The 27,570-nt window shown below is 41.6% G+C and overlaps 1 protein-coding gene across 2 annotated transcripts in view; it reads left to right on the top strand.

Moving 5' to 3' along the window:
- The window catches only part of myo1d (myosin 1D), a 165,546-nt gene that overhangs the window by 30,959 nt on the left and 107,017 nt on the right, over window positions 1-27,570 (top strand). For both annotated transcript variants that reach the window (XM_079261359.1, XM_079261360.1), the window contains exons 2-11: window positions 266-474; window positions 1,023-1,116; window positions 4,233-4,398; window positions 4,550-4,603; window positions 7,049-7,144; window positions 9,518-9,634; window positions 10,099-10,302; window positions 10,690-10,835; window positions 11,018-11,132; window positions 13,502-13,672. In XM_079261359.1, the coding sequence (XP_079117485.1) occupies window positions 266-474; window positions 1,023-1,116; window positions 4,233-4,398; window positions 4,550-4,603; window positions 7,049-7,144; window positions 9,518-9,634; window positions 10,099-10,302; window positions 10,690-10,835; window positions 11,018-11,132; window positions 13,502-13,672 (1,372 nt within the window). The remainder of the gene's footprint in view (window positions 1-265; window positions 475-1,022; window positions 1,117-4,232; window positions 4,399-4,549; window positions 4,604-7,048; window positions 7,145-9,517; window positions 9,635-10,098; window positions 10,303-10,689; window positions 10,836-11,017; window positions 11,133-13,501; window positions 13,673-27,570) is intronic.

Here is a 27,570-nt window from a genome sequence, read left to right as displayed (position 1 = left end):
TTAATAATCCTGTCAATGTGTTACAAAAATCTATCATTAGTGACAGCAGTTCTATTGATTTCAGGTGTTTGTTGACTTTCTAGATTAATAAAAACAAAGGTATATTGATCTGGGTCAAACCATTACTGTGATTAGTTATGAAATGAAAGCTGCTCCTCAGCTGCTGAACATGAATCCTCACTGCAGATACAAGTCATGATGATATAAAATCAGTAAATAATTGAACCTTTTTTTTTTCCTAAATTGCACTTTTATGCCTCTTCAGGTTTGAGAAGGGGAGGATCTACACCTACATCGGGGAGGTGGTGGTGTCTGTCAACCCTTACCGTGCCATGAACATTTACGGCCGCGACACCATAGAGCAGTACAAAGGCCGTGAGCTGTACGAGAGGCCGCCGCACCTCTTCGCCATCGCTGATGCTGCTTACAAAGCCATGAAGAGGAGGAACAAAGACACTTGTATTGTCATCTCAGGTATCACAGAAAGCCCCCCCACCCCTCCCCTCCAGCACACTCCAGACAGAAAAACAGAAAGAAAGAAAAGCTTTCCTTGGTGGACATGAAACAGTAAAATAAGTAATTTAAACAGGTTTATTCTCTGGTTTAGTGGTGTTCTCTCCTCAGCTTATCTGAGAATGATGACTGTACTTCTGTAGAACAAATGGAGGAGCTGTGTGGTAGCACGGAGGACACGAAGCAGAGGATCAAGCACCACTCTGTGGTCACAGCAGGAACTGAGACCCTTTAAATCCTGCAGGCTAATAATGTCATCACAAGCAGAATGCATGGTGTCCCACACAGAAACGTAGTGAATCTGAACTGGGAACATTGTCTGTGAACTGATTTGTGAAAATTTTCTTTTCAAATGAATTAGTTATGTAAGTTATTCGTGGTGCGGCAGCTTCATTTGCATCATTTGCAAGGCATGCAAACTCCACAGAGCTGTACATGATGATAGAATTTATGGGGTTTTTTTCAACAAAAATTCCTCATGTTGTGCTTTTGGGTGTCGTTCTTTCCAGGGGAAAGTGGGGCAGGAAAGACTGAGGCCAGCAAGTACATCATGCAATACATCGCTGCTATTACCAATCCTAATCAGAGGGCTGAAGTTGAAAGGTGAGCTGACGCTGCACTAAAGAGCAAATAGAAACTGTTATGTGGGAAGGATTTAGTTTTTTTATTGCCATGTTTTAGTGTGTTTTGCATGAATAAATCCTGCATGAAGCAGCGCCGTCCCACACAGGACTTTTCCCATCTTTATCAAGCCATTGTCACATTAAAGGAGTTATCTCTAGCAGCAGGATAAGGCTCTAAGATCACAGCCAGACCTCAGCGAGGTGCAGATAACAGCTGCTGCTCTAGATAATGATGACATTGCAGAACCACTGATTATCTTCCAGTGGGTTTAATTCACTTTGATAAGAAGAAGAAAGCAGGAGGTGAGCTTTGATGTAAATGAAATGCAGGTCAGGTAAGATTAAGATCTGATGAATAAAAAGGCCTAAAGATGAATCACACATGATCTAAATGATCTCTGCAGCTGTGCACACACTAAACAACATGGAAGATATGAATGTATGGTGTGATTTTTATGACGGTTTAGGTCAGCATGGCCTACTTTTAGCGTACGTGTGGTGATGAAGGTTCAGTCGGATCATTTTCAGGATAAGAGGTATCATACTTGTGTATTACAGCATCACTTATGAGTTCTTTAGGTTCACTTCTATCTAGTCTGCTTTTGTTTGTGAGAAAAATAAACCTGTTTACAGATCTATGAGGTGAGACATTTTAATCTGGGATAAGATAACACTTTATTAATTCCTACATGGAGACTCATTCCCTGCCTGACTGGAACAATCGCAGCTTAGACATCCACAATTAAGTGTGAAGCTTGACTCACACTTGTTCCTACGCCTGATGCCCAGAATCTGGGTGTCATGGTGGATGACCAGTTGACCTTTAAGGTCCATGTTGCCTCGGTTGCCCGTACCTGCTGATATGCTCTCTACAACATCAAGAGAATCAGACGTACCTGACAGAACACACAACTCAGCTGTTGGTTCAGGCTCTGGTCATCTCACGCATCGATTACTGCAGTTCCCTACTGGCAGGTCTGCCTGCATGTTCTGTTAAACCTCTGCAGATGATCCAGAACGCTGCAGCGCGTCTGGTTTTCAACCAACCCAAACAAGCTCATGTCACTCCGCTGCTTATCGCTCTTCACTGACTTCCGGTCGCAGCACGCATCAAATTCAAAGCTTTGCTTCTGGCTTACAAAACAATAACTCAAACGGCTCCCGTCTACCTTCACTCCCTAATCCAGGCCTACACTCCCTCTCCACAGCTACGTTCCACCAGTGAAAGACGCCTCGTATTACCACCACTACATGGGACTAAATCACTAGCCAGACTCTTTTCCCCTGTTGTGCCACGGTGGTGGAATGATCTCCCAAACTCTGTCCGCTCTGCAGAGTCCCCGTCTACTGTTAAGAGCAAGCTGAAGACTCAGCTCTTCAAGAAGCATTTCAACTCTTAGTATAGCTATATTTGTTGGAAAGTTGGAGAACTTAGCCCAGTTCTTTGCAACAAACTTTATGGTATTAATTATTTGTATTATAACATAGGTGATATTATGGGATGGGAAGGAGTAAAAAAAAAAAAAAAAAAAAAAGCCTGTAGCACTTCATGCAAAGATCTGCATCCAAGTGGACAGTCTACTAGCATCTTCCTACGATGTGCTCTACTGTTTGATTTCGTGCTTGTGTTGTTCTCACTCATATGTAAGTCGCTCTGGATAAAAGCGTCTGCCAAATAACTGTAGAATAGAATAGACACAACACACACGTACCCTCTCACACAAGCAGGAAAGCATTGAACCATGAGTCTAATAACATAATGCTAAAAATAAATTTTTAACAGGAGTAGATGCTGCTGTAACAACTGCCAGTGTAAGTAAAAATGTTAAAAGTTGTTCAATGAAGCATTGAGACTTCTGTTGTGTCACTGAAAGAGAGATGTAGTCTGTTAAAAAGCAGAAAATGCTGGATCGTGCCACTGTCAGCCTTTGTTGTTTGTGCTGTTTGGATGTTGAGGCCAATCACAGAGCCGTACTGAGCCTGTTCTAGATGCACACAATTAGGGATGCACCGATCCACTTTATGGCGGTTCCGATCCGATACCGATATCTGAAATTTGAATATCTGCCGATACGATATTTACCGATACCAAACCTGTTTCTGTGAACATTATTGTGACTATGGTTATTATTGCTGTTATAACTGTGTAAGATTTCATTAGGTTGTAATAAATGACCCATCCTTTCTGAAGTTACTTCACCAATACAAATATAACATTACAGATCTAATAATTTCAACAAGTTTTATTTTGATTTGACACATTTTACCTAAATACAACTATAAATGTGTGGTTTTGAAACAAAGATCTGTCTTTTAGTTTAATAAAAAATGTCACATTTTACCATTCAAGGCATTTATTTCTTTTAAAACACGCCGAAGCATGTCATTAAACACAACTGCGCTGGCTTGACTAGTGTGGTATCGGGGTATCGGTTGTGGTATTGGTACACTGTTATTAATTCCAAGTATGAGTACACACACTTGGTATGGGGCCGATAACGATACTGGTATCGGTGCATCCCTACCCACCATGGTGTAAAAACTGAACAGAAAATGTGCTAAATGAGCCAAATGAAACAGTCCAGATCAGGGATCACCTCCTCTGGACCTTTTGAACTGGTGTCCTGCAGGTTTTAGACCTTTCCCTGCTGGAACACACCTGATTTAATCTGATGGGATTAAGAGGCTTTTGCATAACTTGACATACTTTAAAAACTGAAGCTAAGATCCTGGATTGTCTAAGATCTGAGCTGTAGTTGTTATGTTATTAAAAATGGAGCCATCTGAAAGCTAAAGCTGAATTATGATAGAATACAAACCAAAGCCCAACCCTTGCAGAGCGGCCTCTGGTTGCCAGGTGACTAGAGATGATGTTGAGCATTAACAGCATCAACATGTACAACAAACTGCACGGCATCTGTAAAGACTGGGACTTGTTTACAACAACTCACTGTGAATGCAAGGAACTGAGACTTCACTGTCTCATCTCTGTCCTGAAATTAAATAAATCAGAATTAAAAGATATGTTTCTGAATTGCATGTCTTCTTCATTTCGCTGACTCATCCGCTGTCCGTTATCATCCCGCCGACCCACAGAGTGAAAAACATGCTGCTCAAATCCAACTGCGTCTTGGAGGCCTTCGGGAACGCCAAGACCAACCGCAACGACAACTCCAGCCGCTTCGGCAAATACATGGACATCAACTTTGACTTCAAGGGGGATCCCATCGGCGGCCATATCAACAATTACCTGCTGGAGAAGGTACGGCGGCGTCGGGCTGAAACCTGCTCATCGTGTGCTCACAGCAAGCAGACGGTGCAGCGCTGAAAGAAACATACAGACGCTTTGAGATGTAAATCTGGATCAAATCAGAGATTTTCTAATGAACTTTATTTCTCATTTTTCCAAACAGTCCAGGGTGATTTTCCAACAAGAAGGAGAGAGGAGCTTTCATTCATTCTACCAGGTAAACATGTGTGTGTGCGTCCACCTGTGTGTATTTGCATGCAGCCATTAGTTTAGTTTGTTTAAGGCTCCCTGTGGAGTTTAGACCTTTGGCATTACCATGGAGCTGTTTTTCCATATGGATGTGTGTTTCGTGATGCACACAGGTGGAATTATGTTACGGAGGCTTTTACTCTCATGCAGCTGGTGCTCGGACGCCAGGATGTGCTGCAGCGCCATGGAAAACAAAAACAACACTGCCAGCTTGTAAACACATATGGAAACGATGCTTAAAGGAGCATAGAAATTAACAGATTAAGGATGACGAGCACCTCAGCTTTCTCTGTTTGCTTGTTTCTGGCAGAGGCTGATATGGCCAAAAAATAAAATCTGATTTATTTTTTTTAGCAAATCCGATTTCCGATTTTATTCGATTTTTTTCCCCTTACTGTAAAGGAAAAAAAAAAATTACAAATGTCAAAAATAATTCTTTTTCAAAAGTGCTTTTATTGCAGTCAGCCTAGAAGTTTACCTAAATTTGGCATGTGTCAATGCCCCTCCCACACTGAAAACCCTGCGTTTCCGTGACACCTAGAACTTTGCAAAAACTAAATATCGCCATAAAAACCTGCTGCTATAAAAATTTTTACAATCTCAAGAGGTGGTTTTTCAGACATTTCCATATAGAAATATATTGCAGAGGTGTAATGGAAACACTTTTATTGCGTTTACGTGTCCCCAGACGTGGCGTGGGGGTCGTGACCAGGTAATTCCCGGTGAAGATGGCACAGTGTGGAACAAACAGCGAATTTCAGAAATTTAGAAAAGAAGGTGAGGGAGAAAAGCTTTAAAAATCCGAAGCAAATTCTCCGCAGCAAGTAGAAAACCCTAAAATAACCCTACGTGCCCACTTTGCATTAACCGCAATTACAAAACATGATGCTAATGTGCTAAGCATTGTTCAATGAAAACACCCGCAAATCACAACTGTTGTTTGTCAAAATGTACAAATGTTTTTATTTTTTTTAAAAAAAAATGTAATGGAAACACAGAGAGGGCACTTCTTGTACTTTTCTAGCTGCCATGTTGTTGTGTTTATGCGTTTCTGTGGGAAACCAGTTGGAGTGCGCTGACCTCACTATAAGGTACGGAAGCCCAAAAGGTGATGGCGGGGCAAAAAAAAAAATCCTGATTTTCATAAAAATAAATAAACAGCAAATTCGAATTAGTCGATTAAATCAATTAATCGCCCAGCTTTAGGATCAATACAACATGAATAAAGGGGTTTGTGAGTTTCTTGCCATTCTGGACTTGCATATTAAAATAAAGTAGACTGAAATGTGCATCAAAGAGACACTTTAAAGTCCACAATCCTGCAGATTTTCCATGTGTCCCTCCAACACACCTGCTTGCACTGAATGGATTCAGCTGCTTGTGAAGTTCTGTACACTGACTGATCAGTATGACTCAGGTGTGTTGGAGCAGGGCACACTGACTGATCAGTATGACTCAGGTGTGTTGGAGCAGGGCACACTGACTGATCAGTATGACTCGGGTGTGTTGGAGCAGGGCACACTGACTGATCAGTATGACGCGGGTGTGTTGGAGCAGGGCACACTGACTGATCAGTGTGACTCGGGTGTGTTGGAGCAGGGCACACTGACTGATCAGTATGACTCAGGTGTGTTGGAGCAGGGCACACTGACTGATCAGTATGACTCAGGTGTGTTGGAGCAGGGCACACTGACTGATCAGTATGACTCGGGTGTGTTGGAGCAGGGCACACTGACTGATCAGTATGACTCGGGTGTGTTGGAGCAGGGCACACTGACTGATCAGTATGACTCGGGTGTGTTGGAGCAGGGCACACTGACTGATCAGTATGACTCGGGTGTGTTGGAGCAGGGCACACTGACTGATCAGTATGACTCAGGTGTGTTGGAGCAGGGCACACTGACTGATCAGTATGACTCGGGTGTGTTGGAGCAGGGCACACTGACTGATCAGTATGACTCAGGTGTGTTGGAGCAGGGCACACTGACTGATCAGTATGACTCGGGTGTGTTGGAGCAGGGCACACTGACTGATCAGTATGACTCGGGTGTGTTGGAGCAGGGCACACTGACTGATCAGTATGACTCGGGTGTGTTGGAGCAGGGCACACTGACTGATCAGTATGACTCAGGTGTGTTGGAGCAGGGCACACTGACTGATCAGTATGACTCGGGTGTGTTGGAGCAGGGCACACTGACTGATCAGTATGACTCGGGTGTGTTGGAGCAGGGTTGCATGGAAAACCTGCAGGATTGTAACCGGAACTGAACACTCCAGGCATACACGTTAATTGTGTGTACACTTAAAAAAAAAATTCAAACTGACATAAATGAGGCAGCACCAGCAGAAGAGAAAGAATCTGTGTGATGTTTTCTAACAGATTTCTTGTTTAATTGTTCTTTTCTACCATCAGCTGTTAAAAGGAGCTCCAGATTCTATGTTGCGCTCCCTTCACATCCAGAAAGATCCAACAGCCTACAATTACATCAAGGTTGGAGGGCATATTAAGGTAATCTGAATCATTTAAACATGCAATTTATATTTAATATATTCATATAATAAATCTTTGTTCTTATTTTGTGTTTGAATCCCTGTTCATTCCAGCACAATGCTGTGGATCAGTTTCCAGCCATTAATGTGGATAATAGCTGCATAATTACCACGCTTTTGTTCCAATCACAACCAGCTCTTTTTATAAAGTCATGTCCATGTGGCAATGAAGCCAGCTGCAGTTCTGTGCAAAAGTGTGGAAGCAGCCTTCTCATGCAAAATGTAAATGCAGCATATTAGGCAAAAGTAGTGTTTCTATAATCCGAGCAAGCTTCAAGGTCAGTATTTGGCCTGAGTTACGTCATCCTTCAGTCTGAACCCACTTAGACAAACTTTCTTACCCTTGTATGAAGTAGTTTTTAGGAAAAGTTCTCCAAGCTTCTGTAAAGACATGCAGATGTTGCCTGCCTCCTGCTCAGAGTTCAGACCAGACCTGTTGCCTCCCAGTTTCCCTTCCCTGCTTCTAGATGACCAGCTTTCCACAGAGACCATTTCTGATCAGGCTGGACTGCAGGTCCAGATGATGTTTTAAGGGCTAAATCTTCTGGACATCCCTTTCAGATCCTGTTCTTGTGCTGCAGATGATTTCCAGCCTGACACTTCTTCACTTTTCCAGTTTCCTTTTCATTTGTCAAGTTATCAGTTTAATGGCTCTGTGGGAATCATCCTGCTGGTGCAAAAATACTGTTTTCTGTCCCTGTTCCTGGACATTTTTCATGGATGAAAATGAAGAAATGGGAACAGGGGATGTGTCTTTATTAAAGGCCATACAAAGGCATTTTATTTAGACTCAACACTGGCTCATGCCTTCAGTTAGGAGCTGTTTTATTATGCATGAATGAAAAGCAGGTACAGTTGTGCTCATATGTATCCATCCCCTTTCATTAAAGAAAAGGCTGAGTTTACAACAGTCACTCAAATAACTGGAGACTTAAAAAAGGAACAATAACTAAAAATTTGCAAAAATATTATTTAGTAATATAAGACACTGTTTTTTCATTAATTGAGTTGAAAAAAAAAGAAAGAACAAACAAACAAACAAATGTGTCCTGGACAAATTAGAGCACTTTTCTGTTGAACAGTGGGACAAAATCCCTGTCAACGTGTGCAGAAGTCTGACTGAGAGGAACAGAAAACACCTGACTGGAGCGGAAACATTAAAGGATTGTTCAACAAAATATTAGTTTATGACTGATGTAATATGTAATAAATTATCTTATTGGTTTGCTTTTTAAAAAAAAAATTCTATTGAACCAGAATTAGAAAATAATGAAATGATTTTCATAAAATTTTTATTTATTATTACTTTAGTCAATTTCAGCTTATTTTTTCCTTCTTTAATGAAAGGGGATGAATAAATATGAGCACAACTGTAACTTCTGGAAATGATGAGGTACAAAGACTGGATGGATCTGATGATGTCCAAGGAAAAACTGAGCTTTTAAAAGTTGAACAGTTGTTTAAAACCTCTTCCAAAGCAAACAAAGTCCCTTCCTTAATGCAAACCATAAAGACACAGGAATTATCTAAACCAGGGGTCCCCAACCCTGGTCCTCGAGGGCCGTGTCCTGCAGGTTTTCCCAGTGACCCTGCTGGAAAACTCCTGTCTCGGACTCAGACAAGCTCTGCTCATGTCTTCTAAATACAAACTGATCTGAATCAGGTGTGTTGCAGCAGGGAGACTCGGAAAACCTGCAGGACACGGTCCTCCAGGACCAGGATTGGGGATCCCTGATCAAGACGTTCTATGTTACTGTGAGTTTGTAGAACTGAGGAGTCGGACCTGATGTTCACGCAGGGCTGGAAACAGCCAAGCAGATGTGTTTCCTCACCACAGTTTGAAATAAACCAAGCAATTTTCACATTTGTAAACTATTACACACACACACACACACACACACACACACACGCACAAACTTCTTACATTTAGATGTAACTTCTGTTTAGAAAGGTCTTCAGTAAGATGTCTTAAATTAGACCTCCCCTGTGAGTTTGTTTCTGAGCTTGATGAGTAGAAACGAACGCGTAGGAACGTATTTAACAGCAACAAGCTGCCTGACATCATGGAACACAGTTCTACCAAACGCTGAGATGGCGCTTGGTTCTCCGTGTGTTCCAGCAACTTGTTCACAGTTAAGCACAAGCCTTTAGTTTAATTACCAGGTGAATTCATTGTCCCCGCCTGCCTTCACTGCTTCAGAAGTCTGAAATGTTGCATCCATTTGCTTCATTTTCCTGATTTAGAAACAAAAAACAACAACTTACTTTGGTTTTTGTCCCTTTTGAAATCATTTGTTTCCATCTGTCTCCAACTTCTCTTTTCTCTTTCCAGTCCAGCATCAACGACAGTGCTGATTTCAAAGCTGTAGCCGATGCCATGAAAGTAATTGGCTTCACAGGAGACGAGATTCAGACTGTTTACAAGATCCTGGCTACCATCCTGCATCTGGTAATATTCAGTCACAGCAGTTTCCTGCTCGTTTCCTCCGCCTGCTGTAGCCCACTAGCATTAGCTCGTGGTTATCAGAGGAGAACGCAGCGAGCTGATGCTGCAACTTCAAGCTTTTATTTCTGCAGAGGTTGCACTGCTTCCCAGATGTTTGTCAGGATTCTGGTTATGACAAGAAACAAAGAAACAATTTCATGCTGATTTCAGATCAAATCAACAGAAATATAAAGGACTCTCTTTATTTCGGCACCAGCTGATCACATCGTCTTTTTTTTTTGTTTTTTTTTTATTTATTATTGTTGCATGTCACTTTTATTTCCAACTAATTATCAAAACATTTGTGACCCAAAGCCTGACAAACATCAGAATCCTTGAAAATATGCACCTAGTAAATGTGATATAACTGTTTTATCAGGCTTTTTGTGCACTAAAGAGACGCTCACCCTCTCCGCCCTCCCCCACAGGGAAACCTGACGTTCGGAGTGGATGGTGACGTGACCCTGATAGAGAACACAAAGCTGGTATCTGTGATGAGGGACCTGCTTTCTACCAAGGAGGAAAATGTGGAAAAGGCCCTGCTTTACCGGACCGTTGCTACGGGCCGAGACGTCATCGAAAAACAGCACACGGCGCAGGAAGCCAGCTACGGGCGGGACGCTCTCGCTAAGGTACGAGCTGCCCGTCCCCTGTTGGCGGGCTATGGGTCAGCGCCAAAGGGATAAAAATAACAGGGTTATGACACTTTGCACGGTGCCAACATTTAGATACTTTGTGTACGGCTCACTGCGTTCTAACTAGCGTGAGTCACACTGTTTTGACTCCAGACAGCCTGGCGACTGCAGAGGATCCAGTGCATGTAGGCAGCTGCAAGACCGGCACTCCGATGCTGTGACTAAGTCTGACTCACTGATATTTTGACATTTAACTCCCAGTTAGTCATCTGTACCTGCTAAGTGTTTGTGCTGTGGACTGTTCTGTGCCTTTGAGCAAGGCACAAACATGCAGCCAGTCATTCCCCGACACACACTACTTATGTTTAACACTGTCTTCCTTAGGCAATGTATGAACGTCTGTTCTGCTGGATCGTGGGACGCATTAATGACGTTATTGAGGTGAAAAACTACGATGCCAGAGTCCACGGCAAGAACACCGTCATCGGGGTGTTGGACATCTATGGCTTTGAGATTTTCCAGAATAACAGGTCCTAATTTAATGGATTATTCCATCTAATTTGCACAAAAGAACACAATATTTGTACCTTTTTCTTCATATATATACAATGTTGGAATGATATTTTATAGGTTTTGAAATGCAGGAGCTTAGTACTACTTCATGTGGTTGCGTAGTTAGATTATTTTTCCTGTTGCCTTTTGTGTGTTTTAGCTTTGAACAGTTCTGCATCAACTACTGTAACGAAAAGCTTCAACAGCTCTTCATCCAGCTGGTCCTGAAGCAGGAGCAGGAAGAGTACCAGAGAGAAGGCATCCCCTGGAAACATGTAAGATTTCAATTTTTTCTGTCATGAATCTTATTAACCAACCTGTTCTGTATGTTTTCTTTCGTTTTGTCAGGATAACACATCAACTTGGAAGTTCATTTTTTCATTTTTTTTCCCTGGTTTTTATTTATTTATCTATTTGACAAGTCAGAAAGGTTCTTAAGCTATAGTTGTTAATCTTGCTAAAACATTTTTTTACTTTGGATGAAGTGGTTCTTCCCCGGGGTCTCCTCCCAGAGGAGGTCCAGGAGGCATCCTGTCCAGATGTCCTGGCCACCTCAACTGGTTCCTCTCGATGCGGAGGAGCAGCGACTCTACTCTGATCTCCTCCCAGATGACCTCCTCACCCTATCTCTAAGGGAGAGACTCATTTCAGCCGCCTGTATGCGAGATCTTGTTCTTTCGGTCACGACCCACAGCTCATGACCATAGGTGAGGATAGGAACGTAGATCGACTGGTAAATCGAGAGCGTCACCTTCTGGCTCAGCTCCTTCTTCACCACGACAGACCGGCGCAGAGTCCACATTACTGCAGAAGCCGTACCGATCTGCCTGTCGATCTCCATCCTTCCCTCACTTGTGAACAAGACCCTGAGATATTTAAACTCCTCCACTTGAGGCAGGACCTGACTCCCGACCCGGAGAGGGCAATCCAACCTATTCCGGCTGAGGACCATGGTCTCAGATTTGGAGGTGCTGATTCTCATCCCAGCCGCTTCACACTCGGCCGCGAATCGCTCAAGCGAGAGCTGAAGATCACGACCAGATGAAGCCAACAGGACCACGTCATCTGCAAAAAGCAGGGACCCAATCCTGAGGCCACCAAGTCGGATCCCCTCAACACCTCGGCTGCACCTAGAAATTCTGTCCATAAAAGTTATGAACAGAATCGGCTATAAAGGGCAGCCTTGGCGGAGTCGAATCCGACTTACTACCGGCGATGCGGACCATGCTCTGACACCTGTCATACAGGGACCGGACAACTCGTACATGGAGTTGTTCATTTCCTATATTTCGTAACCTTCTTCTCCCGGCTCCCTTCCTCCTCCCTCCTGCAGTGCGTACCTGATAGCCACACCCTGCATATAAACAGCATGTTAGGATGAAAATACAAAGTAATGAAGAAGAAACTCAGAAGGCAAACATGGCTGAGAAAATGCAGGAAGGATTTCCCGACCCGACTCGGTTTATTTGCCTCTTCCTGCTGAACAGCCGAGAAAGAGAAAATCGTTGGTGGAAAAAGCTGCGAACTAGAAAAGCCTTGGATGATGTAAGGAGCAAAACCAGAGGGGGAGGACCTAAGACAGGGCACCACTTTTACATTTAGCTTCCCAACATTACCTACTCCAGCTTGAAGTTTGTCAGGTTGTCTTTGTAATTCCCATTCTGTCCACTAGGAGGTGATATTTCCACTTACATCCTGTCGACTTGCAGCTCGTTTCTCCTCAGTGTAACATACACATATGAACGAAATCTTTTGTACGTCCCCTGCATTCATTTTTTGCGTATTTCAGTCAGTTTGCAGAGAATTTGCAAAGAGATAAGTTCCAAAATGGAGCATTACCACTGTAAATAGTGCTTACATACGGCTAGCCAAGGGACCACAGAAGAAGCTGCTGCAGCGTATTTAATGGTCACACAGACAACGTCCATCCTCTGCGCTGCCTTTTTTTTTATTTTACGTCTTTTTCTGAATGTGCAACATTATGATCTGTGACCCTGTTTGCTCCATTTCAAATAAAACTTAAAACAACCTTTAAAACAACCACCGTTCAGCAGAGTGCTGTACATATTTGGACAAAGCAACACAAGAATATAAAACAATTAAAGGGAAATAAATAATGTATAATATAAAAACAAACAACAAATTTTAAACAATAAACAGATTAAGAACAAATAAAATAAAATAAAAAGGAATCGAACCACGAAATAAGACAAAACAGAACTCTGAAATATGCACTGCCCTCTAGTGGATGAGTTGCCTAACGACCATCCCAACATGGAGGACACATAGGGGGTATGTGGGCGTTTTACTTTTGAAATGCACGTATGTATTTATATACATACAGTAGTACCCATTAGAGCTCACAGCAGTTTTTTGTAGTTTTTAATAAATAATTCAATTCGACTCAGCTGGATATGTATGGCACCACTTTACGTCAACTTGCTATAATAATTCAAGCCAGTAGAACTTTTGATGTATGTAAAAGTGTGTGTTTTGTGGTACAAATAAGCCTCTTTAGGCTGGTATGACTATTAAAAAAAAACAAAAAACAAAAACAAACCACTCCCAAAAACAAATTGACAAAGTCAAATAAAAATAATAGTTTCTTTTTCTAGCTTCTAATTTCCTCTTTCTCTGTTATTAGATCGATTACTTCAACAATCAGATCATTGTAGACCTGGTGGAGCAGCAGCATAAAGGCATCTTCTCAGTTCTGGATGAAGCCTGTATGAACGTGGGCAAAGTCACCGATGAGGTTTTCCTCCAAGGACTCAACGTCAAGTTGGCCAAACACGCCCACTACACCAGCCGCAAGGTAGGGAACCTGAATTCAGCTTTCCCTCAGCATCCATTGTCCGTGCAGTGAAAGTGGATTGTGTTGGTTGGAAACAGGTTTGAGATCTACATCTTTCTTTACCTCGCCTTAAGAGCCCCTAGCTCACCTCTGCTTTTATATAATATTTAACAAATTTGGGTGTCTTCTCATCAAATTGAAATATCGTAAACATACAAGTAAGTCAATTGTTAGAGTGGGGCTGACTATGAGGGTCCTCTTCCAGCTGCAGAGACCAGGGCTGTTTCTAGCTTTGTGGGGGCCCTAGGCAAGACGCTGTTTGGGGGCCTCTTGTTTGTCAAACTGTGATGAAGAGATTCCTAAACTGAGATGGCAGCATCTATTATACTTCATGAGCTGGGGGTAAAATGAAACATCTTAAGTTGATAAACTGTTGAAACTGTTTTTAAAAAAAAAAAAAAACCCACTATAATACAAAGAAAAATAATTGTCCATATGTCAATAAATAGAAAATATTAAATATTTATAAAAATGTTTAATTTAAATAAGAAAACCCAACAGACCAACACTTAAAATAATGTTTAAATACCTTAGACTTACACTTATCAGCATAACACTTAATAATAACACACATAGTCACAGTGTATCGTCAATGATGTCCTCATATAACAGCTGTTTGCCCGTTTCATGGTTGATGCTGAGTCCTGCAGGACCAGTAAAGCAATGCTGTCTCATGGATGACCTTAGGTAGGTCTTAATGAGCTTCAGCTTTGCTAAAGCCACAGTCTGGCAGACAGCAGGATCAATGTCTGGGGCTCCAAAATATTTTGTTCCTGTGAAGATAAAGATCATTAGATTATCAAGCAAAATATATCATGAGTGCATATTCCTATTTTATTATTATAGGGATGTTGCAGAAATACAGGAAAATAAAATTTGTTTGTTTTTTATATTAAACATTGTGATTGTAGTGTCACTTTAAAGCTTTTACCCAATTACAAAATGTTTTTGCATTAGTTTGCACACTGTGCTGATTAAAGTAATAAAACTAAGATAAATGATCCACTGCCACAATAATCTAAAATAGTTACCATCATAAAATATTTCCATCAAATATTTATTTGAATTATGAAACAGTAACACGCTTTTAATCACGAGCCTATAAGACACACAAGTGAATTAATCCTAAGTAAGGCTGAAATAACATTATGTGTAAAATATGTGGGAGAAAACTTCCACTGAACAATGACAGAGCGCTGACTGCAGCATGTGACGTCATTTGTCCTACATAATTTTAAATCACATTTTATTTATAAAGCACTTTTCATGTTAGAAACATAGCACAAAGTGCTTTACAGATTTAGTAAGAATATTATTTTAGATATCTAAAATGTAACCCATACACTCTATAATTTTGGTAGTAGCACATATTTCTTTGTTGTTGTGGTCCCTTTTTTTTTGTCTGGTTGTTTCTTTTTTTTTTTTTTTTTTTTTTGGTTTCACTCTTGTCTCAATTTCCATTTTATTTTGTTTTAATTTTTTTTTTTTTTTTTAATTTATTTATTTATCTTCTTTCTTTCTCTTTTGTTGTCCTGGTGTATGTATCAGATGTGTATGATAATACTTAGTATGTGCAGCTATGCGCCCCATGACTTCTTCTGATACTGTCATTGTCTTTCAATGTTTCATATTTGTACTTGGAAAAAATTATAAATAAATCATACATTAAAAAGAAGATATCTAAAATGTTCATTTTGAATAGGAATACTTGAATCAAAGAGATCTGAAATACATTTCGATCCAAGATAGTTTATGTTAAAAGCGGCCACTTAAAAACTCCACTTAAAGATTTGTGGAAACCTGAAACTTGGTTCTTACTGATACAGTTTTATTCTTAGATATCTTGAAATTCAGTTTCTGCAAGCAAAATGTAACTGAAAATAATTTTAATTACAATTCTGACTCGTAGGAAAGTAACTTTGAGCAGGAAAATCTAACGTGGAAATCCACCTAAAGGAATTACGAGAGAAGTGTGCTTTGAATAAATGTTAAATCAGTTTACCGTACAACATGGCAGATAGCCCAGCTTTAATAAAACAAGAAAAACTGAGTTTATCACGAACAAAATATTAGCCAGCTGGCTAGCATTTATCCGATGCTAGCTGGCTAACAGGACTAATGCGTTGACAACTAGTAACTTACCGTTATCCTTTGCCCGTTTTTCTTCATCCGTTTTCTTTTTCTTCCGTTTTCCTCCTTCCTCCTTTTGAGTCCATTATGGGTTTTTTTGTTTTTTGGTTTTTTTTAATGCTCTTGCTAACGGAAATAAATGGGAGTTGTCAATCATTTCTATCATACTGTGAGCGTGGGTGTGTCATGTGACCTGTGTCATGTGACCTGTGTCCAACAACCATAGACTATACATATATATATATATATATATATATATATATATATATATATATATATATATATATATATATATATATATATATATATATAACGCCAAAAAAGAAAAGACCAGCCACTGCTTCCAATTGCAGTTTATTTTATTTAGGCCAACGTTTATTTATAAGCTTATAAGATAGCTACAGATAAAAATGCGTGGTTCTATGTTCTTTAGTGAATCTTTTCAGCGGTAGGGGAAGGAGAAAAAAGAATAAACAAAAAATAAAGGTACTCCTTTTGAGTAAATCCACTTAAGCATGGTGAAAGACTAGTGTACTCTCTGGGCTCCACGGCGACAATTAACAGAAAAAGGGAAACCTAAGCTTCACAGATGGCTTATTAAGGCAGAACCAATCAGAGCAATCTTAAATGTCCTTAATTAAACTTGTTAAAATCCAAACATATCTTACAATTAAACAGCAATATTTTACCAACAATATGAACTAAATGGCTCCAACACTAACATATCAGTTTCTGCTGATGTGGTGACCTGTGAACAGCAGAGGGCAGGTAGTACCAGCGTTCAGTAGAGATCAGCCTCAACATGATCCGGTTAGTCTCAATAATCAGGAAGCTTACGGCCTAATTCACTCTTAATGGTCCGTTTAGACGGCTTGACTCAACATAAGCCAGTTTAATGTGATTACAGTAAAGGTTTGGAGCAGATGGGATGGGAGTTGATCTAAGCTCAGTGTTTTCCAGCTGATGTTTAATAACAAAAAGGTGTCCAGGAGGTTTTCACCTACAGCTGGTGTGTCTGGTGTCTGCAGTCTTCTGTCTGACCACACGGGGGCAGCAGAGTGTCAGAGAAACCGAACGCCAGCGTCTGACTCAACACTTTGCACAGGTGATGTCACTGACAGCCAATAGGAGTGTGAAGAGCTTCTGCTTCACTCTGTTAGAAGAAGTGTTGGAGGAAAGTGGAGGATACATATTTATGGATTTCTGAGGAGAGCCATGCGGGGAAACAGGCTGGGAGTGAGATGGGGGGGGGTAAGGAGATGGCGGTGCAGGGAGGGTTTGTCTGATTTTACATCTGTGTGAGTTCCTGGGAAACTGTGGATCAAAATAAATAAAGCAACAAGGCCACAAAACTTTCCGTGTTCCCATGTGATGTGAAAGACGACCAACTCGGCGTCGGACACCGTTACCATAACCGTACCAGTAAGGTGGTGCTGCATAAGATGGAAACTGGGAATCGAGGTTGAGATAAAGATTGTGCTGCAGGGTGTATTGATTCATGAAGCTTCCCTTTCCACTTGTCATCCCAGAATCGATACCCCCCCCCCCTCTGCACACACACACACACACACACACACACACACACACACCCGTCCATCACCTGCTCCTTCCGCAGCAGACTGACTGCTCAGTTTGGAAGACACGGAGGAACATGCGGCGATCCAGCTGTTGCTTCCTGGAACTGGGGTTGGCATGAATCAATATTAGCAAGAAATCTCTTTTTTCTCTTTGCTGTACTGTCTGAAGTCCTGTTGCCAGGCAACGCCACCATCGTGGACGTTTTGTGAGGAAGTGGTGTGAATTGTTTGGAGCTTCAGCAGATCTTTGGGGGCGTTTGATGGTGATATGTTTTTATTCAGAGTTCCAACATCTCCAGCATTTATCAAGTCTAAATCTGATTTATTTCATGTGAGGGAAGTGGTTATTCTCATCCCATTAATCCCAGTTTGCCTTATTTAGATGCATTTTATGACTCTGGTAACATCCCCCTTTCTTTTCCAGATTTATATCTTCTTTATGAACATCGACAGATGATAATTTGATGATCATAAACCCAGCTTTAAGGAAGTTTAAGACATTTTTTATGAATGAATAGAACTTTATCTTGTTGCTTCTGTATCCTGCCCATTGTGTTAAATCAGAAGTTATATTTCCTTCAGACCTTCATTACTTTAAATTTTGTGGCTTATTATAGTCTGCAGAGATCAGATGTATTTTCCCAGCAGTGCCACCTACTGTTCAGGCTGATAATCATCCTTCTTCACTCTGACAAGAGTTTAGCACATTCCTCTGAATGTGGTTAAATCCAGCTTGTTTGTCATTACCACGGCAACAGTAATTGCGAGTAATGTTATCTGGTGTCGCTGCCAGTTTTACACACCTGTGCAAGATTAATATTTATTATATTTGTAACCTGATCCACAGAGCCAGTTGCCATAGGAACTATATTATTTTTATTAGTGTTTGTTTTTCCATAAAAGTGAATATAAATAGATTTATTTAATTTCAAATACAGTTTTAGAGTTTCTTGAGATTCTTGACTTTGTTTTTGCTCAGAAAAAATAGAGAAAGGTCTCCTGTCTTTGTCAGTAAAACGGCCCAACACCCACTCTCAGCATGTGGAGAAAATTTCAAGCCTTGGAGGGGACAAAGTGCACGCAGGCTCTGTAGATTTAAAAAACCCACTGCGGCTGTCAAACCTCCATAGTTCACATCTCAAGTCTGTTTGCAGGATTAAAAGTGCGAAGGTTGGGGGGTGGAGAGTGATGTGAAGGGAGAAACTGTGAAATGTGAGTGTGAAAAGTGAGAAGAGGTGAGTAATGCATGCAGAGAGACTGAGGAAGGAGTTTATGTTGGTAGAAAGGCTATAAAAAATTACTTTTATGTTCATATCAGTATATATTGAATAACATTGACACAGTTGTCGTATCTTGTACACAAGCATCTGTTGATTTACAGTTTCATCCCGTTAGAAGCCTGAACACCAGCAGCAGGCTGCTTTTTTAGGCACTTCTGCTTAAAGTCAAGACCTGTCAAGCACCTTACCTATTTCTGCCATGACCAGAAACGTTCAGGATTCTTCAGTTTTATGGACCCAGATCTGTTTTAGATGGTCTATTCCACGTCTCTCCTGTCAGAAATGGGTCCTAAAATCAGCCAACGTTGCAGGACAGACGTATATTTTTATTATATCAGACTTTTCTGATAAAAATGTGACGCTAAACTCTGCATCCTCCTGTCTCTGCTCTCTGAGATGGTCTGGAGGTTACACATGTTTCAAACCGCACCTCTCTGGTTGTACATGCCATCACCTCTCTGCTGGGGGGCCCCAAGGCTCAGTACTGGGACCCAGTCTCTTTGTAATACACGCCATTGTTTTTGCAATCTTTTATTTGACAGCCTGGCCTCTTGTCTCACTTCTATCAGTCCTACTAGATGCCTCCATGACTGTTTGTCTCAGCTAAATCTCAGAATAAGCCTCTGGTTGTAAATGGTCATAAATCACATCTTTGACCGTCTCTCCAGCCAAAGTTTGATAGAAACTTGAGTACGATGAAGGATGAGCAGCTGTCTCTGAACATATTGCTTATTTCTCCTGGTCATGCAGCTTAAAGCTTGTTCCATACTCCACGAGAAGCACGTCTGCAGCGGGGAGGGGTCTGCTTTTTATTGTTACCTCCACCGAGGAAGTTATGTTTTTTCTGGCGCCTTTTTGCTCAAGATAACTTAAAAGGTTACGGAGGGATTTGGTTAAAAATTTCAAGCGTTGTTGGAAATGCTAAAATGAAGAACTGATTAAATTCTGGTGGTGATCCGGTTCACCGTTTGGATCCAGGAATGTTTTAAAAGGATTCTTTAACATTGTGCTTGGCGGAGGTTTCCGCTCTCCGAGTGCTTTTCTAATTTCATATTTAACGAGCAACTTCGTCCGCGGCAGGGCGGGTCGTGCACGCGGCTGGGTCCGAGTGTTTTAATGCCACATGTAAAAATGTTGGTACTTTCTCACCACCTCAATCAGCTGTTTTATCAAAACAATCTGTTTTATCTGAAACAGTAAAATGGAAGCAGCAACTCCGCTTCATGCTTTTTCCGTGTTAACCACGCCCACCTCAGAAATCCAACCAATCACACGATACTTCTTGGAGCCCCGCAAGAAAAAAGTTCTGCCAGCCCGATGTGTCAAACTGTCTTCAAACGCGTCCGCAAGAACAAAATGATGTCATTTTCTTCTCAGAGCCTCGAGAACAAGAAAAAAGCTCTGGCTTCTCATGGAGGATGGAACAAGCTGAACACTACAGGGTGTAAAAACTACAGCAAAGCTTGTTCTGAAACAAAGTATGGAGGCTATCATCTGCAGCACAAAGTCTATGTGACCTCCTGAGACAGAAATGTCTCAATGAGGTGTTGTTTCAGCTGCATGGCGTTTAGGAGGCATTTGTGGTGCATCCTACAGAGATTTAGATGTTATTTACTTTGTACACACTATCAATGAAGCATCATATATTTCCACTGAACGACTTACATAGAATCAGTTTCTGCTGAAAGTGTTGAGTGTTTCCTGCAGAGCCATGCTGCCGTGCAGCAACGAGGCACAAAGCAGGAATCGTAGGAAGAGATTGAGTCATAGATCAGTTGCAGAAGAAGCTCATGTAACACAGTCTGTGCTGTGTGTGTCATTATGTTCTCGCCCTGCACTGAGAGATGCTACATTCTGTCTTTACTCCGTCGTCGGCCCACATCACACACAGTCTGACGCACAAATACACACACACCCTGTCCAGGCGCCTCCTCCGGTCCATTCATTCACTCACGCCATCATGAGCGGAAGCATGTGGAAAGTAAGTGCACATCACAAACGTCGTGATTCACAGCGAGCAGCAGAAGCAGATGATGCTGCAGCCGGCGGCTTAGAAGGGGAAGGGATGGTCCAGCAGAGGAGGTTTACTTCCATCCTGAATGCACTTTGTTGTGGCTTCTCAGCTTGTCTTTTCTCACCTTACTGCGTTGCTTCTTTGCATCTCGCTGATGAGAAATCAGGTGGTTTTAAAAAGTGGAAGCTACAGGCGTGTTTACAGAGATGCCGTACCAAAAGGGAACCTGGTGCATCAACTCCAGCTGTCTCCAGTTGTTTTGCATCGGGTTTTGTTTGTCAGACTCCTCATCACTGCCTGCTTTAAAACTGTTAACCTCCTACTATTAAAACGTGTTCTTGTTTCCTCGAGGTGTGCGGCCTCTGGGTTTCTTCTTTTTTTTTTTTTTTTGTCTTGTCCAGCATTTAAGCAGGCAAAATGGATTTTCTGGATGCTCTATTCTGTTGGGCAAATTTACTTTGCCAAGGGAAGCATCATAGATATAATGCTTCCCTTGATTCTGGATTTTAATTATATTTTTCTATTTATTTTGCACAATTGTTTGCATTACAAAGTTTGTACCGCTGGACCGGAGAGGACAGAAGAGAGACAGAAAGAGAATCGAAAAGAAGAGAAAACAGAAAACATCCCGTAGAGAGAAAAAGAGAGAGAGAGAGAGAGAAAAAAAGAAAGAATGAGAAAGGGAACAACCTACATACATTTGCATGTACAAAAACACGCATACACACCCGCTTACACAGACACACATCCATACACCTATACACACTGGAGTCATGTTCCCCCTGCGGGAGGACGAAGCCATCAACTATCAGGAAAACCCAGAGCTCACAAGCTAAATCAGACACAAGGAAGAAAACCAGCCGTTGTTAGTAAATGAACCTGCAGATGACTCAGTGACTGTGTCACATGCAGAACATACAATGGGTTTATTCTTAAGTCGGACGCCACCACCAACGTCTAAACGTAGCTTCGTTCTTCTGCCTCTTGGTGTGTCTGTTCATTCAGCATCAACTTCCTGTGTAGCTGAAGAAGTTTTTACAAGAAGTAACTGGGATGCTAACTGGAGGTCAAAGACAAAATACTGTATGTTGTACATTTACTAGTTAAAACAGGTAAATATTACCTTTATGGACTCTTATTTAGCACCAGTTAAAGGCGCATCTTCAGGAGAGATTTAAAATTCTCTGATCTTATTTGGAGACGGATTTTTCCAGAGTCTCTGTCACCTCCAGGTTTGTTTTACCATCGGAGTGAATAAAATCAGCTGTTAACTGGACCTCACGGTTCCTGCTGGAGCATGAAACAAAGGTGTGAAGCCACCGATGACTCCAAATCTACAAAGTCAAACTGGGGTCTTGTGTGCGACAGGAAGCCAGCGAAGAGATGGCAGCACTGGGATTTCTGCTCCTGCTTCACACCAGTCAGCAGATGTGCTGCTGCATTTTTAACTCAACTGGAGACTCAACTGGGAAAAGCAAGATGGGACTTCTGTCCTCACATGTCTACAACGTTTAAAACAACTGCTTGTCCTGTAAGACGTCGGGGTCCTGGTCCTCGAGAGGCACAGTCCTGGAGGTTTCAGATGTTTCTTTGCTCCAACACTGAAGATCTGTACAGTTGGTTTGGACGGCACGGTGGAGTAGTGGTTAGCCCTGTGGCCTGGCTCGATCCTTGGCCTTGGTGGCCTTTCTGTGTGGAGGCCTGTGTGTGTGTGTTCTCTCCAGGTACTCCAGCTTCCTCCCACCATCCAAACACGGCATGTTAGGTTATTGGTTTCTCTAACCTGTCCGTAGGAGCGGGCTGTTCTGAACACACAACGTCTCTGACTCAGCAAAGAAACGCAAGAAGATTAAAAGAGAGAGACGAAACAAGAGTCGTGGTGAGATCGTCTTCTGCTGGCTGGAGAACGCTAACAGGTCAGGTAGGAAGCAGGATGGAGGCTGGATTAGATGTCGATGGGGGGCGCCTGGCGGGAAAATGGCAACAGTTCTGTAGTGTCTTTAAAGGGGTGCTATGATGGTATTTGGAGTTTTCTGAGCTTTCTACAGTGTTACAGTGTTGAATCCTCATCAGACATGTGAACGGCACTATTTTTTATCACCTAAACGCATGTTTGAGTTTGAGTTTGAGTTCCAGCACGCTCTCCGTTCGGTTTCCATGGCAACAGAAGAACGCGTCGTTTTAGAGAGTTTTTTCTACTTGGAAATCCTTGTGACGTCCCGGGGGATAAGGTTCGGTGTTTGGTTACCTTCTACTGGTTAACAAGGACATGTACAAATACATCAGGCGGGTGGAAAACGTGGGATAAAGTTATTTCCAACGATGGCTGGTGAGTTTACCAAAGAGAGACATCCTGCTGCATTCGTTGCTGTGGGTTGCTGTTTTCCACTTCGTTTTCAGGCTCTGATTCAGGTTCCAACATGTAGGGCTGTATGCTATGTGTTGACATTGTATTTTGTTTTTTTTATTGAGTTCTTATGAGCCTAATCCTTCTGTTTATGAGATGTTACAATGACGGTGAAAGCAGGTGCGGTGCGCGCTCCCGATGTAGCGCAGTGGCGGGGGGCGGGGCTTAATGCGGAAGAGTCTCAATCCACTCGTTTTGTGCACAGGCTGATCTGACAGCCTACGGAGAGGGTCGGTCTGAAGTAAATAAAGTGATTTGTGACAATAAAACGATCAATCCCAGCCCTTCTGGTCTCAGAAATAAAAATAAATTAGCCTGAAATGCACATAATAGTTACACTATAAGGACAAATAAATTTGCAGGTTATCTCAAATGAAATGTAATATCTTAGAAAAAAAAGACCTCCAGGATGATAAAAAAAAGATAACTGGATTAAAACTAAGGAAGTTTTTAAACTGTTCCTTTGAAAAGTCCTTCCCGATAGATGTGACTGGGAGCGCTGAAGCACACGGCACGTAGTTCCAGGGACGGCAGGAGAACGTGATGGTCGACGCCGTCAGCCGCCACTGCCAGACAGAACAGATCAACATTTTCACTTGATTTTCTTTACATGTACAGAAGTTTTAAGTCCACATTGTTTTATCTGTGTGACACTAACTAAATACCATCTGTCAGGTGACTGGAGTAAGTTAGAGCAGACCTGCTTCCTGTCAGCCTCACAGAGCTTCGTCCCACCTCTCCACAGTTCCAGTTCGCTCTGATCCTCTCTCTCTGCAAAGGAAAGCAGCTGTTTCCAAGCACACAAAGCGTTGCTTCCTGCTTCACGTCAGGAAGGCGGTTCTACCTGAGAGAAAGAACAGAGTGTGTTCTGACGTTTATGAGATGGACAGAGCAGATTCCAGAGAAAAAACCACCAGGAAACTCTGAATCTGCAGGATTATTTTGGTAGGGTTTTTTTATTTAGCAGTTGGATCAATTTTTAGTGAAAATGCTGAACGTGGATGAGCATAAACATCTGCAGGGGTGGATTATTGTTCCTGTTGCTGCCTGACGAGACGTGTGTTCACATCACACCTCCGTCCTGTAAACAACCCCCCCATATCTCTGTACATGCAAGGAGCCATGATGCTCTACAAGCTGCTGAAGTAGTTATGACTGGAAGGATTACATATCTTGCTGATTGCTGTTTTGAGTTAAACATGGAGGATTTGACATGTGTTTTGTATAGCTACAGTTTTATGTGGCTTCAGATCTGAATATTTTGTATTTCAGCCTCTGAGATGGACAATAGTCACATTCTACCAGATGGAGGGATATTACACAAATATTATCACGTACCTTTCCCACCAGAAATATGCTCGTCATCGAGGGTCAGTCCTTTTTAAGATGGTTCATTTTTGGTTCGAGATGCTCGATACTGGCTGTTCGATATAGTAATTCTGTCCAATACATATATCAACCGATATTTTTGGAGCAAGTTGTGCCAAACAATTATAAATATCTGGATAACATGGCATCTTATATTTTGTCATTTTGAGTTAGAGGAGACGTAGATGAAGAGTTTGATATATAATATGTGCATGTTGTGTAAACTTTGTGTCATTATAAAGGTAAAACCCGATACTGATCATTTTCTATGCCCATAATATCAAACATCGCTAGTTTTGGCAAAAAAGTTGATTAGAAATGTAGAGTTTATAGATCTATGGTCCTTTACAGTGCTTTTTGTGCACATGCCAGGTGTGAATATTTCGCACCTTTTCATCTTTAAGTTGAGCTGCAAAGCAGAAGCTGTGAAATGTCTTTCCTCTTTCTCCTCACCTGTTTTCCTCCCACAACGTCTCACCTCCCACTTTTCCTTCTGCAACACTTCATCCTTTCTGTGCAGTTCTCAGACTTTTTATAAGTCTCAACCTCTCACTTTTTCATGCATGATGAGAATGCAACAGCATCTAACACCACAGGGAGGGTTATGTTGAAGAGAAGAGATGTCATTGTGGCTTTAAAGTGGTTTTATTTTCCAAACTTCAGTGTTTGGATGAAAAACTTTGGGCAGAACCATTTTAACAAGTCAAGTTATTGTAAATGTATCACTACCTCCTATCCTACCTGACCCGTTAGCTCTCTCCAGCCAGCAGAAGACGATCTTATGATGACCATTGTTTTGTCTTTTTTTTTTCTCTTTTAATCTTCTTGTGTTTCTTTACTGAATCAGTGACGTTGTGTGTTCAGAACATCCAGTTCTTTATTACGCCGTGAAGCGAAACGTCACGTCATGTCCTGGATGTAAAAGTTGTCTAGTGTCGGTTCCTAAGCCTGAATACGCTGCTGGGCAGCAGCGGCTCTAGAAATACACAGGATAGATGTCACTGTGTCATCAAACAAGTCCGGGACGTAGATTTTTAAGGTCGGAAAGTTACGTAATGCGTCTTTAATGACATAGAAATGGACATATTAACTATCAGATCCAGCTTACTGTTACTGGGTTGGACCCCTTCAGACCTGCTTTAATTTAACAAGGAGTTGGAAACGTTCCTGAGACTTTTTCCATGTTGGCTTGATAGGATCAAACCGTTGCTGCAGATCATCTGGAATGAGATCCGATGAGTTTGGAGGCCGTTGGAGTGCAGATATCACAGTGTTGAACAGTTGTTTGTCTCTGTGTTTTTATTTAATTTAGCTCCAAACTTTTCCTTTTTCCACTTCTCCCGAGAGGTTTTAATGTTTTCAGCTAATTTACATGATCTGTAAGAAGAACAATAGAGCTGCAATAGATGTTTATTATGAAGTAATGTCAGTATTTTAGCTAATCAACATGTTTGCTGGCAGATTTAAATAAAACTCTAAGTTCTGTGTTCTTCTCTGCTGATTTCTGCGTACGTTTTTTGAAATGCGGACTCTTTTTGGCGTGCTCTTTTTCCGCCATGTTTACATCTCTTTGCTGTCTATTTTTCACCTTCATCCCTGCATGAGGCGTGTGCAGGTGCAGCATACTAGTATGATGCGTCCTCAACCTGCTGCCACATGCATGAAGCGGTGTGGGGGGGGGGCTTTGCTAAGTGGTGGAGCTTTCATGCACCATGTGTTCATGGTGCTAATCATTGAGACACACTGGTCATTAGCAGCAGGAAGGCACAAGGTCAGCGGCTGCAACAAGGACATATGGAGGAGTCTAATGATGCCTGTAAGAGCCCGAAGACGTGCAGTTCAGTGTCACAGCAGTTTAACGGGTCAGTCAGAGATTAAATTTGTTGTTCAGAGCGAGGACGTAACTTGAAACATGAGGTTTTAAAGCCGTAACAACTGCAGCTCAGTGCATTTGACATAAAAGACTAAATCCAGCTGATCATTTGCTGCCTGCTTTGGCTGCAGTGTGTTGTGGAGGTTGGGAGAGGATGCTGCTCATCAGGAGGTCTGGCTTGTGGGCTCAGGGGCCACAGAGCAGAAGGGCACAGGTGGCTAACAGCTCTGCTGGAAATGTGATAGCAGCAGGTGATGGAGTGTAAGAAGCTGAGAGGAGCTGGGGAGATGCAGAGCGACGTGAAAATCTGCGTGCACCAGTCTGTGTAACAGATGAGACCCAAGCAGCCGTCCAGCAGCTGCGTTTTCCAGTTTTATTTCAGGAAGTGATGCTGGAAAATTGAGTTACTGTGACAATCCTTTTTTTTTTATTTACAGGTAAACTTATTTTTTATTAAATAAATGATCATCATCTGATATGAATGTCGTGTAGCAGCTGTGCAGCACGGCTGTTTTTATCACAAAAATCATGACGTGAAGTAACATTCTCATCCAATAAGCAGGTTAAATTACGTGTTTGTCTTATTTTCACTGTTTGTTTTCTAGAATTGTTAAACAAATCTGTTTACAGATTTCATCAGCAGTTGTGCAGAGATGATGGGTCACCAGGAAAACAGCATCTCAGACTGCTAAAATAAATAAACAGAACTGAAACTGGAGGCTTTCTGACTGGATTTGGTGATAATCTGTTCTTCGCTGCTCTGAAACCAAAGAAATAAAAACATTTAACTTCCTTCATTTTTAGTGTAATTTATAGAAATGAACTTTCTGTGTTGCACAGTCTTTGTTTTTGCATCAAGAGGAGATTTAGTTCCTCTAAGTGAAAGAGAAGCTTGTATTCTAGTGTAAATATAATAAGGCTGCACCGCTGTTTCTGTCTAACATGCTAAAGTCATGCAGAATATCAGAATAATCCTGCAGATAAGCAGGTTGTGATGCATAGAACCTGTGCAGCTTTAAGATCTTCTTGTTTTTTAACTTCAAGTTTTGTTTGATTTATTATTTGTTTGTTACTTTGATTAAACATACAGCACTTGTCCTCCAGCAGCTGCTAACAGCATGCATACGTCCACTGTGCCTTGAGATTGAAAGATATATTGAGGGTAAGTTTAGGTATTTTTACTAAATATGCTTTACTGTCTGGATGTTTT

Source organism: Telmatherina bonti (genome assembly GCF_933228915.1).
Source record: "Telmatherina bonti genome assembly, chromosome: 21".
In the NCBI taxonomy this organism is placed as follows: Eukaryota; Metazoa; Chordata; class Actinopteri; order Atheriniformes; family Telmatherinidae; genus Telmatherina; species Telmatherina bonti.
The sequence above is the reverse complement of the archived record's forward strand: the minus strand, read 5'-3'. Positions and strand labels throughout refer to the sequence as shown.